Source organism: Magallana gigas, chromosome 7 (genome assembly GCF_963853765.1).
Source record: "Magallana gigas chromosome 7, xbMagGiga1.1, whole genome shotgun sequence".
NCBI lineage: Eukaryota > Metazoa > Mollusca > Bivalvia > Ostreida > Ostreidae > Magallana > Magallana gigas.
The window spans coordinates 27,201,759-27,221,685 of record NC_088859.1 but is presented as its reverse complement, the minus strand read 5'-3'; the positions used below and the strand labels follow the sequence as shown (position 1 = coordinate 27,221,685).

The 19,927-nt window shown below is 32.8% G+C and overlaps 1 protein-coding gene across 3 annotated transcripts; it reads right to left on the bottom strand.

Annotated features, from left to right (window-relative positions):
- Positions 1 to 1,471: 1,471 nt before the first annotated feature.
- Positions 1,472 to 19,823, bottom strand: LOC105334621 (cytohesin-1). 3 transcript variants are annotated; one of them, XM_011438141.4, is made up of 13 exons: positions 19,664 to 19,823; positions 15,277 to 15,350; positions 12,687 to 12,751; positions 12,054 to 12,120; positions 9,356 to 9,474; positions 8,183 to 8,263; positions 7,373 to 7,485; positions 6,921 to 7,069; positions 6,361 to 6,472; positions 5,923 to 5,937; positions 4,449 to 4,525; positions 2,902 to 3,058; positions 1,472 to 2,713 (listed from the first exon to the last, which is right to left on the bottom strand). In XM_011438141.4, exons 1-13 carry the CDS (start codon positions 19,695 to 19,697, stop codon positions 2,571 to 2,573), a joined length of 1,206 nt encoding a protein of 401 aa, XP_011436443.2. In that variant the 5' UTR covers positions 19,698 to 19,823; the 3' UTR covers positions 1,472 to 2,570. The 3 variants fall into 3 exon arrangements, with proteins under 3 accessions (XP_011436443.2, XP_011436444.2, XP_011436445.1); XM_011438142.4 differs by lacking the exon at positions 5,923 to 5,937; XM_011438143.4 differs by lacking the exons at positions 15,277 to 15,350; positions 19,664 to 19,823 and adding an exon at positions 13,310 to 14,032.
- Positions 19,824 to 19,927: the final 104 nt, after the last annotated feature.

Here is a 19,927-nt window from a genome sequence, read left to right as displayed (position 1 = left end):
CTCTCTGACTGGATCACATTTGGGTATTGTTACAGTACTGCTAATTAAATTGCATTGGTAAGCAATTTAGCTTATGGGCCTTCTATGTACAAATTTGATTATTAGTCTCACAGAGACTGACACTAAACAGTACTCTTGCAAGGATAAGTCTTTTACAGTATATATATAAAAAAAGCAATAATGAAATGCAGGTGCGAGACTAGAACATTGAGATGGTGACTGTCTCAAAAGGCCCCACTTAAATACAGATGTAATGGACAATAGCATGAAAAGAATTTCAGAGAAGTTTGCTTTGACCTTGACCTATAACTAAGAAATTTTTTAGCTGGCAGAGAACTGCAAATTCAATCGCATTACCCCTTACATACTGGCATTTTTTTTTCAATCTGAGCAAGATTAAGCAAATGGGAAATAACCTAGTCTAAAACCGATTAGGCCTAAAAAAAAAAATTGTGTGTTTAGGGTAGCCCATCCTAACCTACAAAACTACCCCAATCCTACCATTTTTAGATATCTGTTTTTATTCAATTGTGATTTTCATATTATTTCCATTAAAAACCCGTTTTTAGATATGACACAAACATTCTTAGGATTTTATATTTGTGCCATCATGCAAAAAAATACAACAAAAAAATCCCTACCTACCTAATTTTTTCATCAGTGTTACCCTAAACACACAATCTTTTTCTTAGGCCTAAGAAGAGTACTGCTATTACCTTCAAATTAACTTGGTTCAAAGTCACAGAACACCATTAACCAAAAAGCTCTGTTCAAGTAAAATATTAGTCAAATAGGGCTAAGTGGAGAGTATACACATGTATATGCATGCTCTTAAAAAGGATTTTTGTGTGATCCAATATGACCTTGACCTACAAACATCATTTAAGGTTACTGCATACCCTGTGATGAAAGGCACCATGTGGTTGAAGTTTAAGCTAGATTGCAGCAAAGGAAGAGAGAATATGCTCCTGACAAATTATGCTATATCCTTCACATTTAACTTTGAAATTTGGTTCAAGGTCACAACACACCATTTATTCAAAAGCTCTGTTTGTGAAGAATGAGCCAAATAGGGATTAGTGGAAATACTCTGAAAAAAGAATTTTTGCATGGTCCGATATGACCTTGACCTACGAACTTCATTAAAAGTCAGTGCACAACCTTTGACCCTGGACACTCTGTGAGTGAAGTATGAGCCAAATTGGATCAAGGGGAGAGTTATGGCCTGGAGAAGGATTTTGTTTATAATTCTGCTATGACCTTAACTTTAGACCTAGAAACATGGTTAAGGTCACTGCACATCCTTTACCCAAAGACACTGTGGGTGAAGTATGACCCAGATTTGGCCAAGCTAAGAGAAGACATGCTCTGGACAAACAATCTCACACACACAGACGGATGAACAGACTGATCACTATAGGGCACTCGCAGAGCGAGGGCCCAATAAAAAGTATAAAAAAGTATAAAAAAATAACTTTCAATCTTGTTTATTAATCAATTATTTCTATTTCCAATACACAGATACATTCAATGACAATGAAAATTCATGAATATTAAAACAAAACTGAATATTTACATTATAAAGCGGAGTAATGCTGTGATTACATGACTAGTACATTGTCCAACGAGAGGACCAGTTCACATAAGAAATATCACAGATTAATATCATTATATTTGTAAGGCAAATAAATCAAGATAAATGTACATACATGTATCAACCCTGACTGAACACAGGAATATTAGACACCTTTTAATTAAAAGGTAATTAACCTGAATAAATACATGTATTTAAATTATCTCTAAAAGATTTTTACTCTGAAAAGGATTTTCTTTTTTTTTCTTCAGAACACCCCCCCCCCCCCATAAATAATAACTTCTCCCATCTATTAAAGAAATATCATCATGGCACAATCAATATTTCAGTGATGTTATACATGTAATTTTAAGTTGCTTCTCAATATGAGCATTGTTTATGGTTGAATATTTCAATAAATATGTGAGAAAAAAATATGCATACCCAGGATAACTTCAACTGTGCTTAAAAGTATAGAGCAGTTAAAAAATAACCAATACAAATCCAATTTCAAAATAATTTCATGGAAAAACACATGTACATTGAGAAAAAATCACCCCCCCCCCCAATAAAATACTTACAAGAAAACATATTTACTGAAAGAAAATGAGAAAATGTTTTTGGTTTAATGATCTCTTTTTTTCTCTTCTTAGTCAAAAGCATTAAAAGGATTAAAGCAAAAGATTAACCAATGTTATGATTAAATAATTTCTATGGAATACAATTTCTTTTTTCCTTTCTTAGTTACAAGCATTAGAAGAATTAAAGCGAAAGATAACGAAATATTACTAGTTTACAAAAATACATGTAATGCAAATAAAACACAAGATCTGAGTATGGTCCAGTTTGTATGTACACAATGGTGGGGAGTGATTATACGAAGGTCCTTTTGAACAGTACATACAGAAATATGTCAGTTCACAACTCTTATGCGGGGTCCTGTTATTTGTTTTGATTTTTTTTGTTTTTTGTTTAGTTATCTGAGAAAATGGGCTCTTCACTTGACATGAGCCGCTTTCTTTCTTCTAGCTGCCAACATGTCGTAAAACGGATTCTCGCTTATACTTTGCTTGATGCATCTTATCCATTCCTCCTTTTCTTCTGCTGTGGATGCAGACATTCGATAAACATTGTGTTTGCCTGAAAAATGAAATCACATTCTATTTCTAATAGCAGTATCTTAATCAACATAATTTTAAATGAAGGCGAATGGAGCCAAATTGAAACTGAGCAAAATTTAACCCAAGCACAACTTGCAAAAAAAAATACACATTTTCCAATAATTTTTTTTGCATAATGAAATTTCTCGTCATGTGAATTCTCCTTACCCTCTACAACCTTCCCCTCCTTGTCAACCTTGCACGCTTTAATAATGTCTTGCCCCGTGGCAAACAGCTCGAAGCTGAAGGGCTTGTTAGATTTGTCAACGGGAACCTCTCGGATCGAGATATTCTCCAATGGAATGATCCCCTTGGGCTCCTTATCCTGCAAGAGAAACAAAATGCGTAAAAGATCATTTCTTAAATACAGAGTATCCCTGATAATACAGGCACCTTCATTCCAAACCAAAAGCACCGGCCCAGACCTATGGAGCATTTGGATTAACAAATTACAAGATTTAGAAAGTTTTTAAAAATTGGTTTCAATCAAAAACAGTTAAGAATTTAAAGCATTCATATTACTCAAGCCCTTCCATATAAAAATGTTTGTGTAAGGCATATGAAAAAAAACCTCAAATACATTTTATGATGACCAACATTATCAAGATGCATGTACTTCAGTTTGCTTAAAAGCCAACGGCTCAAGTACCTGAGCAGCAGTACGCAAATATTCATTTCAATTTTTGAAAAATAAAATTTTTTTAGTGTATGGTACTAATACTTCCTTGTTCAACATGTATATGACATACTTCAAAACAAAACAATAAATAAGAGGTATACTTAACACTTAAACCAGAAATTTGTGTAGAAAAAAACTTACCCCCTACAATCAAACACAAACAGACGACACGGGACACAATGGAATAAATCAAATTCAATGTCTGAATGATAGCTTAATATTAAACCCCTCACCAACAAAACATCTTCACTGAATTATGAATTTATGATAATGACACACAATCATAATATTCAAGGAAACAAGAGTTCATAAAACTGTGCTTTCACAAAGCTGCAGAAAATTTTACTCTCCCCAGTCACGCCAAAGAGCACAATGTAAACAATTTCACAGTACTTGTCATACAAGATATGTCCGTAAATCTGGCGACCTTTTAATTTTTTAATTTAAGGTCAAGATCTAGTAAATGATTCCCGACTGTCTTTTTGGTGCTAGAACCTTATTACGTCATAATTGATTTGATGAATCTTTTCCCGTATTTTAAGGCTTTGAAGGAATTATATAGAAAATAAAACAATATTTTGACATTCTATATTTTATCACGGGAAAAGTAATCCTGGTACCTATATTCAATTTGACATCATTTTAAATAGGAGGCCAAGAGCTTGTTTGATGTCGTTCTTGGTGAGACTGTAGGCAATCTACATATTTTTCGTTAGTCAAAAATGTTCAAAACTCCAAGATTTGTTACTTTTATCCTTCATATTTCATAGAAAATGGTTGTTTAAAACATGATTTTTCATTGTGTTTACCAAAAATTTAAGCCCCGGTACACCCTATGAAACAAAGATATTGCTATGAAGCATCATCAAAAGAATTTATATCTTGAACTTCATAAACCTGCAGGCACCTTTCATTTACTAGATCTTGACCTTAAATACCGGTACAAGTCATCCATTTGTTCAGCAAAAATTATATCTAAACTGTTTTTACAGGAAAAAAAAAACACAGAAAAAATCTAAAGTGCAATGTTACATACCGTTGTGAACTGGAAGTAGTACAAGCAGTTGTCGTTAAGGATGAACCACCTCCTCTTCCAATTCTTTATTCTTCCACCTGGAAAGTATTAATAAACATTTAATTCTCCATAAAGAAGAATGCTAAATTTTCTGTACTCTACGTAAGAAATACCACTGATAAGAAATCTACATGTACTCTAACTCTTCCATTTCTAAGTTTGTTTTTTTTAATTGCACAACAGATTTCATCTCTCTACATTTTTTTCTCTCTAAAAAATTAAGAATGTGATGTAATGCAGGATAATTAGCAAAACATAAAGTTATCACTCACAAATATTTACCCACTATAAATTGAAAAATCCATGCACATTCAATGAAAAATATTAACAATGGAGACATTCTTTCTTGTGAAACACAGATTTATCAAAGTTCACAATAGCTTTACTAGCAATTCACTCTCAACATTTAAAGACAAAACCATTAGGTGCTTGGATAAAATAGAATATAAATATATATATATACAATTAAAATATTAAAAAAAAATCTTCACTCTACATATCTGTTTGATATGCTCTGAATATTCTAAGATCTAGTGATGATTTTTTATGTTACAGTACTACATTTTTTTTTCTGCCACCACCATCACTAATAGCACTCAACAGTTACACTACATCCTATCCCAAGTATCATATTTATAAAGCTTATCATAATAACAGCTCCATAACTGAAGTGTATACAAATGTAATGCCAAGGTTACAAAGTAAGAAGGCTTGAATACATTTCAATATTATAGATATACGTGTATATTCATTAATATAGAGGTTCATGATTAGGAAATCTACAGAATCAGCTAGTATTAAGTTCTGTAAATTTCTTGCATTGTGGGTCAATCTCAGCACTATTCTATAAAGTATATAGCAATATTAAGGCGGTAGCAAATTACATTATGCTAATAGTTTAATATCCCCCTTTCCCTCATTAGACTAGTTATTTAAAATCATGTACAAGTTTAGACATATTTTATCAGATTTTATCAGTTATAGATATTTTTGATATCACTAGTACTGCGGAATGATCTGTTAATGCTGATTAGCAGGAATACACATGCTTCGAATGGAGTTACTTTGTGCAACAACTGGTCAAAGGCACCATGAATTTGGAGCAAAAGAAATCAACAGGAATTTCTACCACCTAGAAATAGTTTCTCCATGCTATTTATTTTACTCTAAACATGATTTTCTAAACACTATCAAAAATATCTACAAAACACTCAATTCCCCCATCTTTCCAAATTTCAGAAGCCAAATTTCATCTCATCTACGTAGTTCACCCCAAGGTGTGTGTGTGTGTATATAAGTATATATACATACATAAAAAAAAAAATTTCCAAGCACCAAAAAGCTTTTGCCACATTTGACCAGGAAAGAATGTCTTTTTGATATGAAATATAAAACAAAGAGTCAACATGAACATGGCAGAATACACCAAACTTACTGAGTTTTTTGGCCCCTGTGCAAGTAAACGGGGTAAAAGAGATATACACAAACACATCACAGTGAGTCCATATAACAAACGGAAGACTTTATCCTGGAGACATTGTTAACCACAAAAATTTCATACATGTACAAAGAATAAAAAAGAACCAAAAAATGAACCGATACATTTTCAATGGTATAAGAACGATTCAGTTATAATATACTTTTAGCAGGCACAGACATATCTTGAAGTTTCTTTTCTAACTTTCAATGCAAGAATTGAGCTTTTAATTTGATTTTTATTAGTATAATATATATATATTCATCATTCTAACATGCAATTGAAAGGTTCATTAGGGTAAAAGTCTAAGAGAGGCCTGAAAATAAGAGCCATGTGACTCTTCCCAGAATCCTAAGAGTGACCCTGACCCCTTTTTAAAGGAAGGGAGAATTATACCTTGTTTACACAGCCAGCCCTCTTTGTCTGGGTTGAAGAATGTGTGCATCAAGTCATTGCCGTCATCCTCAGGAATCTTGAATGGCTCCTTCTTAATGCTATCGTACAAACTCTACAAATTATAGACATTCATAGTATTAAACATTTCTTATACCTAATTGACATACACACCAGATGATAAAACACATAAATTTAAGTCTTCCCCCCAAAAAGTTTATAAAACCTTTCAAATTTTATCATAATAATTCTTATTACTTTGGAAATAAACCTTTCAGCAATCAATTCCAAGTTATAACAAGCTGAAGATTTTGAAACCCCAAAGTTAAACATCTTCATGTATAAAAATAGAAATACAAGATATCTATGGAAGACAGTCCAATCCATAATCCAATCAAATCCATTAACACTAACTATAAAAGTGTGTTTCTGATTTACATACTCTCTCCCTGCTCTCTCTCAATTCAAGAAACAGTTCTTACATCACAAGCATGGCCGATAGACACCCACCTCCTCCAACTAAAAAGTTGAAAAAAACTAATAAGGCGTAGGAGGTGACTCACCGTTAGAAGTTCAGGTGGCAGGTCACCACCGTCGTTGATCCCGCGGTTCATGGATATGAACCTCTCCACAGTGGGCTTATCCTTCACACTGGGGTTGTGGAGACTAGTGTTCAACATGATGATGGCAAACGACAACACGTAACAGGTGTCTGCAACAAAACAGAAGGTAATCGGATCTATGTAGATGTTATGAATCAGCAATTAAAACATCAAACAAATTTTATGCAACAAAGAACTCATTAATTTGTTGCATTTCGATATAAAATGTCATTGCCAACTGTCAGCGAATTCACTCACTTGATTATAGCTATGATAAAATCGCAGAGTAAACACTAATGTTTCCAACTGAAACAAGCTGTCCAAAGATCTCTTTCATGTTGCAGCTTTAGCAGAAACAAAGTAAGCTTTAAAGTTCTCAATGTTTCTGAGGCAGAAAAGCATGGATAAAATACCTGTACTGGTAAAAACTCCTGGGTTGAGCTCGCAGTATCTCTCGGCGAAGCATTCCATCATTCTGTCTATCTTCTGAGCTTCTCCTGGCAAACGGAAGCTCCATAAAAACTGCCTGGAAAAAGACAGCAAGATACCTCAGATTGTGAACAAATAGAGTATCGGTACATGTAGTATGAAATAGCAATATATCAAAGAAAAATTTAAACATGAGATTTGATCCTTTAAAGTCAATTCCTTATTCTTACTATGGATTATTTTAATATAAGAAGTTTTTAATATTTTTACTATGCAATACAAGAGAGAAAATTTGGTACGGGTAGTTCAAAGGGAGGCCCTGAGGATCTTTTCTTACTGTCAAAGCCTTAAAAAGCATATTTTTTATACCTGCATTATCTATTCAAAAGCAGTACAGCTAATTGCCTAATGTACAGGAATGTATGCATTCAGTGTTAATCTATTCACAACAACCAAGATGAAAATTAACCTTATCTTGAAAACATTTCACTTGCCCTGTATTATCTAACACAGACAGAATGGAGGAACATAAAAGATAACTATCCTTCCACATGTTGTAAGTTCCATGTGATAAAATCATTACATCTGACTCATGATCAGACTGCCATGCCTTTTTAAATTTTTTTTATTTTATATTGTTTCTGCCAGATCCAAAGCAAAGATCTCGCATAAAGTCTTGATATGATGCAAGTCTGTCTTTTTTTGTGCTTTTCTAAGCCTTCGTTTAGTTTATGTACTGGTACAGTAATTGACTCTTTGTGTCTGCATGTATACAGCAACCTCAATGAACCTACCTTAATGCCTGGACCAAAATCATGTCAGAGAACTCGTGCAGATTCACAAATGACTTCAGGACAGCGATGTTAAAGTCATTCCTGTAAGAAAAAAATACCAGCTCAAGTTGTACCTGATTTGAATTGATTATTGATAAAATATCCTATTAACTAATTAAAATTTTGTATGGTTTTCTTTACTACCGCTATACAAAAAGTTGACAAGAACTTGTATATGAATCTGAATTTTCTCTGATCTTAAAATCTCTTTCTATTTGTTAAGCAGACTGGGATTTTTTTTTGAAAATAAAATATGTAAAATGCAAAATAACATTTTAAGTGTAATGCACTGCTGAATTATTTCCTTATTATGTTCACAAAGAAGACATGAGAATCAGACAATAATCTTGTTGTCTTTATCCTCAATTCATATTTGTTCTATTAAACGTGCATATTTTATGTAACAGAATACATGCAATAAGGCATGACTAATTGCAAACAAAAGACTATGGTAAAAAAAAAATTTAAAAATCACTCTTTACTTCCTCAATCAATCAATCGTTTGCACTGTCGTTTGAACCAGTCACACATTACAGGACACCAGTAAACATGCATGATCGAGTCAACAAATGATGTCATGCATGTCCATGTCAGTGACAAGGTGACCAATACCTGATGTCAGTGGTCAATTAAAGTATGCATGGGGACTCACAACATTTTATTGCCGTAGTCTGTTTCTGTCAATACACTCGCACCTTTGTGAAGATTGTGACAGTTACCGAAGGTTAAAGGTCATGGAGGCCGATCTGTGTTCGGTTTACCATTAATATGTATTTTATTGTGACCGCTATAGCAGTGCACCTGGCCACCAACTGACTTGCCTTGTAATCACCATGGCTCAACTAGAGCTCTGTGTTTACATTGCTTCTATATATGCATGTGCTTAATACACAATGTACTGTAGAGCACATTTTGTTAAATTTGCAAATTTGCAGCATGTGACCATGTAACGGATAAAAGAGCATGCGTCTAATGTTTGACATTGAAGTCAACTCTTGTGTTTCAGGGTTGATTTTTCCTTGTGTGCATGTGTGTGTGTTTGTGTGTGTGTGTGTGGAGGGGAGGGGGGGGGGGGTTATCTGGTTGTCTGACAAGAAGCAAAATCAACAATACAATTCACATTTTATAGCATACCTCTCCCCTAGATAGTCCCCTATGGCCGTCTTGTTCAGTCCCTCGCCCTGGTACAAGAACTTGGCCACCTCCTCTTGGTCGTTGACAAGAAGCTGGTGGTCAATCAAGTATTCAATGCCCTACAAGATATATAACAAGAACATTTCAACAAGTTGTCATTTTATCATTTTAATAGATACTTTAATCATAATGAAGTGGTCCAAATTGAGTTTTGCTCTAAATAGCAAAGATTTGATAAACTACTTGAACTTTACAAAACACTGTTTTCTAGGTAACACAACTTTGTACATCGGGAACTTGGGCTCTCAAGTAATAACGGTTTGAATTAATGTGTAGTGTATACAGGGAAATATTCGCCCCTGTTTTATTTTCGCCCCTTTCACCCTTGTTGTCTGAGGGCGAATTCCATTGTCTCAATTTATCTCTCATTAAACACAATTTGTCTGGGCGAAGGAGCAAAACTGTTTGCAAGTGAAAAAGGGTGAAAATAACATGGGGTGAAAATTGAACCTGTATACAGTATTTTTCTTGTAGTACTCATAAAATGTAACTGCGTAAAAAAAACTCTGTAAACATAAGGTTGTAATTCACTGAATAACTTGACTTGACTGACAGTATATACTGGGCGTTCCCAAACATTTACATGCTGTTATGAATTTATTTACTGGCTGCATCCTGGTACAAAGGTAATAGACAGAACGGCATTTTAAATGTCGTGAAGAAAATATAAACAATTTTCATAATAAAGTATTAGTATCCGGTATATAAATGTGTATAATAAACTCGGACTTTCACAGTTAAGATTTAGTCAATGATACGCAACTCTAAATTTTTCCAATATTAAGAATACATACTTTAAAAAATAAGAACATGAATGTAAAATAAACAGATGCAGGACTTAGAGTCTGCATTCATGGTGGAAAATACACAACTCAAGTGTTCTCCCACATATATTCTCATTGAGAAGAGCCCTTTGAATCCAAGAGATGTCCTCTTGAGGCAAGAGCATTAACATTATGTAATCCAGGTTTTAAAAAACAACCCAATCTTTTACTTCTATTTTCAAGTACATGTATATGTAGGAAGCAAAAATAATGTCCAATGTTTAAAACACCATACCAGGAAGGTGTGAATTAACATATGTATATGTTTTACCTAATATATTATCCAAATAAAAACAACTTACTTACTTTTATACATTGTACTTTCTTCCTTGTGTTTAAAAAATGCAATAAAGCTAAATGTAAGCTAAATGATAAATACATAAATAAGAGAGAGAGAGAGAGAGAGAGAGAGAGAGAGAGAGAGAGAGAGAGAGAGAGAGAGAGAGAGAGAGAGATTCCTTGGCAAAAGAGTTTTAACAAGACAAGAAGCAGATTGGTAATGATATTTAAGAGTGGATCTATCAACACAATACCTAAATACGGTTCAAGAAATGGAAAACTGTTTCTTGTTACAATATATTGTAATTCTTGAAAACATTTATTGCTTAGAGATATTTCACCAAGATTTTGCTGAGCAAAATAATTAATTCTTTTTGTGTTACAGCATTGATATCCGTTTTTGCATTTGGGTAGCCCCTGTTAGTCTTACGCATGCCTATAATTTATCTGGCAGAGGTTCAAAAAGATAATTACAATTTTAAAATGCCTTAAAATAAAGTTGACCCTTGTCAGAACTTCACATTTATATTTACTCTGAAATTCAAGTGTTGGATGAAATAGACAGCCCATTTCCTTATTAGCATATCGAACAGTATCAGCAACTGACCCGCAGTGAACGTTCAAGGAAATAATTTGTTCCAGATCAAGTCTATACTGCAATAATTTATACCTTCACTTTTATCAATACCATTCAGATTCATTTTAACTACTGGCGAAAAGGTAATACTGTAAACGTACTACATTTGGCTGTGTATTCTATTTAGCGCTTTTGGCGGAACGATACTTCTGCTAAATCAAGTACATCGCTAAATGCCATGCATAAATGTATAAGAATAGTCACATTCAGGAAAACTTGTTCAAAAACTTATTTACACCAAATATCGTACACGCAAAATATAATACGTTTATAGTACCCTAACTAAGTATCATTACGTATCATATCTTTAATGCATATTTATAGAACAACTGGCCAGTTCATTCAAGATTGAACAAGAAGGCATGTAATCCTTATGGTGAAATCATCAGTCTGAAATGAATATTCCTTAAGGACTAATCAAATTGCATCTCATTGAAGTTTACTTTTTGGTTCAATTTTTACAGTAGTAATTTTTTTTTACTTGAAACTGACATCCTATACAGGTTGGTTTCATCCTTGCTTAGAATCAGGCTGAAAAAAAGAAGCAACTAAATCTGATGCAAATTTTAAAAAAATCCCTTGCCTTTGTAACATTTGTCAGACCCCCTGTTTATCAACAGTGTGTTTATTGTTTATGTAGACAGTAAGACACTGTTTACTGTACACAGCTTACTATTTACAGGGACTCTGACAAACAATCATAATTCTGACAAGTCCCAACATAAACTGTAAATGTAAACAAAGTCTGATGGTCTCTGTAATCAAACACTCAAAACTGACCAGCTGAGAATGAAGGGGAAAAATAGGGGGGTGGGGGGTGGTGAAAGAAATTTGGTTGGGAAAACAGCATGTAGCAGAGTCATTTCATTTTTATTCCAAAATTTCTTTCTGTCTTTACCTTCTTTGGATCCATATTGAATTTCTTCTTCCCAATGGACATTTGCTTATTCTTCGGATTGTTTTTGCTAAAAATGAAAAAAAAGAAAAGAAAATATTAGAACCATAAGTAACTATTCTGATCCTTTTTATCATCTTTTATCATCTAGGTCCAAAGAATGTATCATGGATACTACAGTGGGCAATTTATATTAATCTTAATGCATTAGCCATTTCCAGTTACAATACACAATACAAATGAATCTTGTCTAATAGTGAGTTTGTTTGAGAGCAGGAACTCTGCAAACATGGCATGTCAGCTTTCCCTGTGTAGTAGACAGATGGTGCGGATGATGTCATTGTTTGATTACAATCAAGCAATGCAACCTTGAGTATCACATCTTTGTGCGATTCCATAGTGTTTTAAATCAGAAACAGAAAGCATTTGTGCTCGCATACAATGAGATTTCAAGCAAAGATTAAACTGTCATAGTTCTTAAACAAAAGACTCTTTTATTCTTCGAGTCCCTTGTCCCTTGATTAGAAATTTTGGGGCTTAGATATATTTAGATCTCTCTCTCTCTCTCTCTCTCTCTCTCTCTCTCTCTCTCTCTCTCTCTCTCTCTCTCTCTCTCTCTGACATTAGGATATTTACCTTTCATCTGAGACCTCAATGGTCTCCATTTCATTGGAGACTTCTGCTATTTCATCTTTAAGTTCCTGCAAATAATAAATAAAAAATGATTATAAAAAAAAATGAAACTAATATTTCAAATGTTATATATAAACAATTACTGATAGAACAAAACACAAAATTCATCCATTAAAATAACTATCAATACCCCCCTCCACATGAAAAGAATCACATACATAACATTTTTAACTTTGTAGTGTTATACATTATCTTTACACTTTACAGATCATTACATATCCTATTATTCAAAGTCTTCATTTCCTATCAGCTTGAGTTGTTTTTATTCTATTTCAAATTACTAAAATTCTTCTCTTCTTTGTGTTAATTATTCCCTGTAAAAATAAAAGCTATCCTGTTTCTTTCTTTCTCACTTTTCTAAGTTAATTCTATCAGGAATGATCTCTAATTCAAACAATACACGGTTTCTAGCCAAGCATTTTGGGTGACCATAAATGTCTCACCGCTAATCTTATATTGAGGAGTAAAATTAACATAAAGATAAAACATATCTTAAATTGACTGTTTCCAAACGAAAAAAGAATTCCAGACATTCTAGGTTTGCATGTTTTACTGTGTGTGTATACCTTGAGTAAATTCCCCCAGTGTAACAGAGTCCCATCACAAACCACACCAGAGTCCATAAGCATCATTTTTGGAAATTGAATATATAAACCTGTTTTCACATTTTCTGCTTTTCAATGTTCACATTGTTGATGAAAGACATCACTTTTTTTGTTTAATATATTTCAACTACTTTCCTCAGTCCATAAAATCCATGACACAGTTTCCCATCATAGTCATGATATATCAAATATCAATTTGAAATGACAACGTACATGTTTTAACAAAATTTAAGACATTATTTAAAAGCAAAATCACAAATCCTTCAAATCTGTTTCATCATCTATATAATATATAGTTGAACAAAATAAAACAATTAATTCACAAGTAAGTGCACATCCTACGACATTCGCATTCTTATGACAACTCTCGTCCCCTCAGAATCCCATCAATAGAGACTAACATAGGAAATCAAATAAGTGTAATGTTCACTATCACAGCATTGATCAGGAAATAATCTCTCCACATTAAAAAAGAGAGTCTAATTCCCAGATAGAATGGTTATTGGTGAAACTATAACAGCTAGCCTAGCCGTGTGATTAACGGATCAGGCAATTAACTGTCAATACTGATGTGACCCCAAAACAATGGACGAGATGACGAATCTTATTGACCCATAACTCCGATTCTTCGCCCTGTGCACCATCATGCATGTCAACAACACAGTGGGCACTGAAAGAGACCCAAGCGGGGGAAAAACCTAATTGTATCTCTAATTGCAGGAAAAAGTCTCTTTTCATCAAGATGAGTCACATGTTATTATACATCATGCATCTTCAAGTCTTTCGATGAGTAATTAATTTTTCTTCTTTGAAATTTGTTTACCATCTCTATAAATTCTAGTCAAAAGTGCTAAAACATTGGAAGTGAAATATGGCCTGGCATTCAAATATCATGTATATGAACAATATTAATCTATTTTTTTCTCAATTTGTCTGAAGACTAACAAAAAAATATCAATTTTTTTCAATAATGACTCCTAAGAAAGAGCTATTAATTAACCTCCAACCCAACCCCCCCCCCCCTCCAAAAATAAGGTGTTGTTATTTACCGGTAGATGTTTATAAATTTTTTTTATAGACATCAGCAAAAACTAAACCATTCAAAAACCCCCCACACGAACAAAACCTGAAAAAAAAACCCCCAAAAAACACCTCCTAAACTTTAATGTACTTTTTCTAATTTAAGACAGGTTGTTTTCTTTTTAGGATCATTAACTTCTGTTTGTCAGGAATCTGAGAATAGCACCGCCACTGTGACCTTGTGGTTAATCTGGACCTTGTCTCATTGAATTGCCTGTCAGCTTCTGTAGCCACCGTAATCAGCATACTGGCGCTTCAAAATCTCGCACACACCATTTATTCTAATCTGTTTTAATTATCTTAAAAAGCCGCAGAGCTGCTGAACCAGCACAGAGAAGAGCACAAAGCATTGTGCTGATTGGTAGTCGCCACTTCAAACCACAAACTGATGAATTTCATAAAATTTTGCAAATTCAATTACAGAAAAAAAGGAGACAACAATTCCATACTTCCTATAGTAGTAACCATTTAAAAATATTTATTCAATCAATATTTATCACAAAAATGATAAATCTAAAATCTAGATTTACAAAATAAAGCACATTATTAACAATTAACCTAACAATGTACCCTGGTACTTAAAGATGATTTTTAATCCAATATAATTGAAGGGGGAGGGGGCCAAAATAAAAGATAGAACTGTAAATTAAACATGGTACAATGATAGATTAAAAAAAAATTAACTGCTATATATATTTTTCAAAATTGTTTTTCCAATGCAATTTTTATCTATGAGTTTGATAAGTTAAACATAAATGAAAACAAAAACAGAAGAGCATACTCCACAACTTACAGATGTTTTAAAGCAATAGTAAAAGAAAATACTGAAGCAATAATTATAAACCTACCTGAATTTCTTTTATGAGCTTTTGTTTCCTCTCTCGAATGCTTTCCAGAAGCTGTTGTTCTTCAAGTGTCAGATCTGTAATAACAAACATCCAGGAAGAATTAGAGGTAATTGCATGGTTCCACTGACCAGGGGGGGATCAGGGCCTATAACATCCAGCCTCCTACAGACTCCACACCAACATCAAACCCTCTCACAAACAATGATCAACACATGTATCCAACACGCGCAAAACACAAACTGGATGTTTTCCTCCCCCCTTTCTTGATCAGAGTTCTAATGAAGTCTGCCACTCAATTCCTAGTAGGGGATGCATGTCTAATACAAATTGCTAATCCAATGTATATGGTGTCATAAGGAAAATTGCACCCCAGAAAATACATTAATTTTCGTATGTAATGCTAGAACCACTACTATGCTCCAGTGATAAATTTCTTAGAAGGAAATCTCCATTAATTATCTGCAAATGTGGGGTACATATATCTTAGATATGTGAAGTCTTCCCTCATCTATTAGAAATCTAACACTTTTTCACAGTTTCTTCTGACAGCTAGGGGAATGAGCACTGAGAAGCGACATGGAAAAACTCTGCACCGAGTGGATAGAATAAAACTGCCAGGCATATATATGAACCCCCAAAGTTTTCCTCAACAATCCATGAGAAACCTAGCATATGTTGAATTCATCAAAACAAGAGGCTTACAATCTTTATCAGTGATATTATGAGTTTCTGCTCCCCCTAATCAAATCCCCTGTGAATTGTTCCCAGCTACTGACAGAATTTCTTATTCAATTTAAGCTTAAGTTCTCCATGTGGGTCTGCAGTCCATTCCTATATAAAAGTTATTTTGAATACAAAAGCTATTTATAAACACACACAACATTTATGATTAATTTAAGATTATATCTGTTTGCTACTGAGAAGTAAACCTATTACATGGTCTTATTTGTTTTTATACACTGTTATATCGATCCGTACATGCGTTTACTCATGTATGTATATACTACATGTATATTAATAAGATATTAAACTTTTTTAATTCTTGAGGCTTCTTTTAACTATTAAAAACTTGACAAGATATATTTTTAAAACACACCTCTCTTAACTTTAAAGTTAGTGTTAAAATAAATATTGTTACAGCTGCCAGAGTATTTGTTAAACTATAATATTAAAAAAAATTCTAAATGCTATAACCTGCCATGACAATAAAGGCCTATTTAATAAAGTGTCTGATTTAAGTTCTGTTTTAAACTATATATGAAAATGCTGATTTTTTGCATGATTAAAAATGTGCACTTTGTTTGACTACCTTTTTTAATATATATTTTTATTCATTTTTGTTCCTGGTCAAATATCTAAGGATTTAACAATCCTTTAGATCTCAGGAAATTAAATTCGAGTACATATATTCATGATATATTTTGTATTCTGGCAACTGTAAATAAAGCTGGGTGACAATTTTCAAAATAAAACTTTTCTTCTTTGATTTCTTCACATATGGTGATATAAATCTTAAGGACTTAGGTGGAATAACACACCTGGAAAAAATCACTCAAATTAACAGTAAATTATTCAATTATGAAAGATATGATAATAAACAAACTGTACAAATGTCTAATAAGCAAAAAATTTGCAGTTTGGGGATTAAAAAACTAATATCTAAAAATTCAATACAATAAGTAATAGCAAAAGTCCCTGTGGGATTCGAACTTGGGATGTACGGATCACAAGCCTGACACGTTATCCACTTGGCTATGCAGCAACTGTAAGTTACATGTTGCATTCGATAAAATAATTTTAATAAAATGCAATGTCGTTTCGATGAGAGGTCAGCCATTTTGTGACGATGTGTTATTCCACCTTAACAGTTATCTCCATTAACTTTGTTTGCAGTAAGTTTAACCTTTACAGCTGACATGGACTTAACAGGAAAGGACTATATTTGGTATGGTCAAATATCTGCCCCCAATTTTAACTAATTTTTGAAACAGTGTTGTATAAAAAAAATCAAATGCCGTATCACTTTAATCTTGATATTAGTCATCATTATCCATCCATTAGCTATTTATCTATGATGTCAACTAAATGAGCTAATTCCCACAATTTTGCAAACGAATGAAAATACACGTATTGTTATTTTTCCTTTATTCATGTATTTTGCATTAGATGTTTAAAGTGCAGGTCTTTTCAAGTACAATTTTTACATATGTTTTTGTTCTTATAAATATACACATCATACTTAAAAATGGCACTTGGGCAAGCCTGCGCTCAATGTTTTTCAATCAAAAAACCATCGGAAAACACCCATATTTTGCTACCAAAAATCCATTTATTAAAATAAGACAATCTTCACAATGTCATTTCTACATTATGACGTCACTGTGCTGATGACCTTTTACACACTTATTTTCAATATGATTTCAACTATCTTCTACCTCATTTTTAAAGCTTTTTACAAAACTTGAATTTTTTAAATTTAAATTCTTTAAAATTGCATAATACTGCATATCACTCTGCATATAGTCCTTTCTTTTCATATAGTTTCCATAAACTTATAAAGTAAAACTAGTCAATATACCGGCACATGAAAAGCATTCATAATATAGCAGCCGGCACCCATTCAGAAGCTTCATAAATCAACAGCAGTTTTTTAAAGTGAGCGATGTAAAGAAAATTCACAATAAATCAATAACCAATTTACTATAAAATTCATAATACCTCCCTAATTTGATAATACATGTACCAGGTACATAAATCATGATAAATCCCAATCACCCGTAACTACTGTTTTTTTTTGTTTTTTTTTAAATAGGTATATCGGTATTAAGAACAAAACAATTCATCGAAAATCGTCCTGTTTGTTACCTTTTAATAGTAGTTATTTCTATTTATAAATATGTTTTAAATGTATGTTATATACACGCTGTAAAATGGTTTGATTGGTTTCAATTAAATAAACTGTATAATTATATAAATTACCTTCAATTTCATAAGTACCTGTTTTGCTTCATAAAATCTCAAAAATGTATGAATTTTATTATTATAATCAATGTCCCTGTTACATCCTGATGACAGAAGGAAAATTTTTTTAAGGGAATGTTGCAGAGATCATTTCAAGGAAACGGCAAATTTAATTAAAAGTTTATCAATTAATTTGAATTTTTTTTTTCACATTCTTCCTTTGCTATGCTAAAATTACATTCTTTATACCCTTACATAGAATGTCAGTTTGAAATAATTTTTTTTTATTAATTACTATGTCATGAATTGTTCTAGAAAGTCATGAATTTACAAATACATGCATGTATAATTTTATATGGACACATGCAACAATGTTTTGATTAATATCTTCAAGGACTCAGATAATTTTTGTGTTGTGCAAATATAATTTATAACAAACAATGCTGTATGGTTAACAACCAGACTCCGCTTTTATTTATCAGTCATTCTGGACAGACACAAGTGGAATAAGATCAGTGAGCAAACCAGTCCACATATAAATGATAAAATATTCATAAAAAAATATACATGTATATAATTACTATCATTCATTTTCTTCTTCCAGCATTTTAGATTTTGTCTTGCACTATATTGGCCTCTTCATTTCATGATTATTCAAGTTATCATATCCAAAAACATAAATAGGATTAGGTAAACAAAGGGACACATTAAAACCTTTTATTGTACATCCCTGTAAAATAGTTTCCTACACATTTTATGACACCATTTACACTCATGCTTGAAGTCACAAACAACCAGTGTTTTTATAGTCCAAACACCTACTATGACACTGACCAACCCAATATATAGGGTTAAAGTGCTCCTCTTAAACCACCGTACAAATGGTGTTTTATTGATATATGCTAAAATCATTTTATCATACCTTATGTGGAGATCAAAAATATTTTTCCAGGGGGGTTACCGCTCAGAGAGTAATTTGTTTAGTGGGGGGAGGGATGGTAACGTTAATTTGTATTCCAGATCCCCCCCCCATCCTCTTAGATCCCTGCATGTACATGATTGCTCACTTTTTAAAAATATTTGTTTATAAGCGTACATCCTATAAAAATGGGTATATTACATGTACCTAAATTATATCGAATGTCTTATTTACTTCAATCTGACTATCAACTACAAGGATTCTAAAATTGTTCAGTGTTCAAGAATAAAAATTATGATGGTGATGAACATTAATGATATAAGTCAAAGGGCATGAACAAAGAACGATTTAAACCATTCTGAAGCAGGGTGTAAGCCTATAGTTCAATCACTTTGGACTCATTTTCTCATTTTTTCAGATAGGCTACAATCCTCCCCTTTTGTCAGTTTGTAAACCAAGAGGTGTTACTCATTTTTAACAATAAAACATGCAAAATTATCTACTTACCAGACAGATCAAACGTATTTGTGTTGGTCTCCATGATTATCTCGCTAATATACAAAAATGTGGGAAAGAAATATATCTTAAAAGACCCAGGTGCTTTACGTCAAATCTGAAAATCAACTTCCTCTCATCGGCGCCATTGTCACGCTCGACTGCTTCGGTTATTTCCGGAATTCTCCGGCATATTTTTCGAAAAAAGAAATTTGTTTTTGTTTAGATACCTATATGAGTTAAAATATAACGCCAGATAATTAAATAAACAAATTT

Bases quoted from the DNA above. Each gene is read 5' to 3' on its own strand.
- LOC105334621 (XM_011438141.4), bottom strand. From the start codon at position 19,697: ATGGAGACCAACACAAATACGTTTGATCTGTCTG. The intron at 6,473-6,920 runs GTGAGTCACCTC...TATAATTTGTAG, and splicing joins TGCCACCTGAACTTCTAACG to AGTTTGTACGATAGCATTAA. The intron at 3,059-4,448 runs GTATGTAACATT...TTTCTCTTGCAG, and splicing joins ACTACTTCCAGTTCACAACG to GATAAGGAGCCCAAGGGGAT.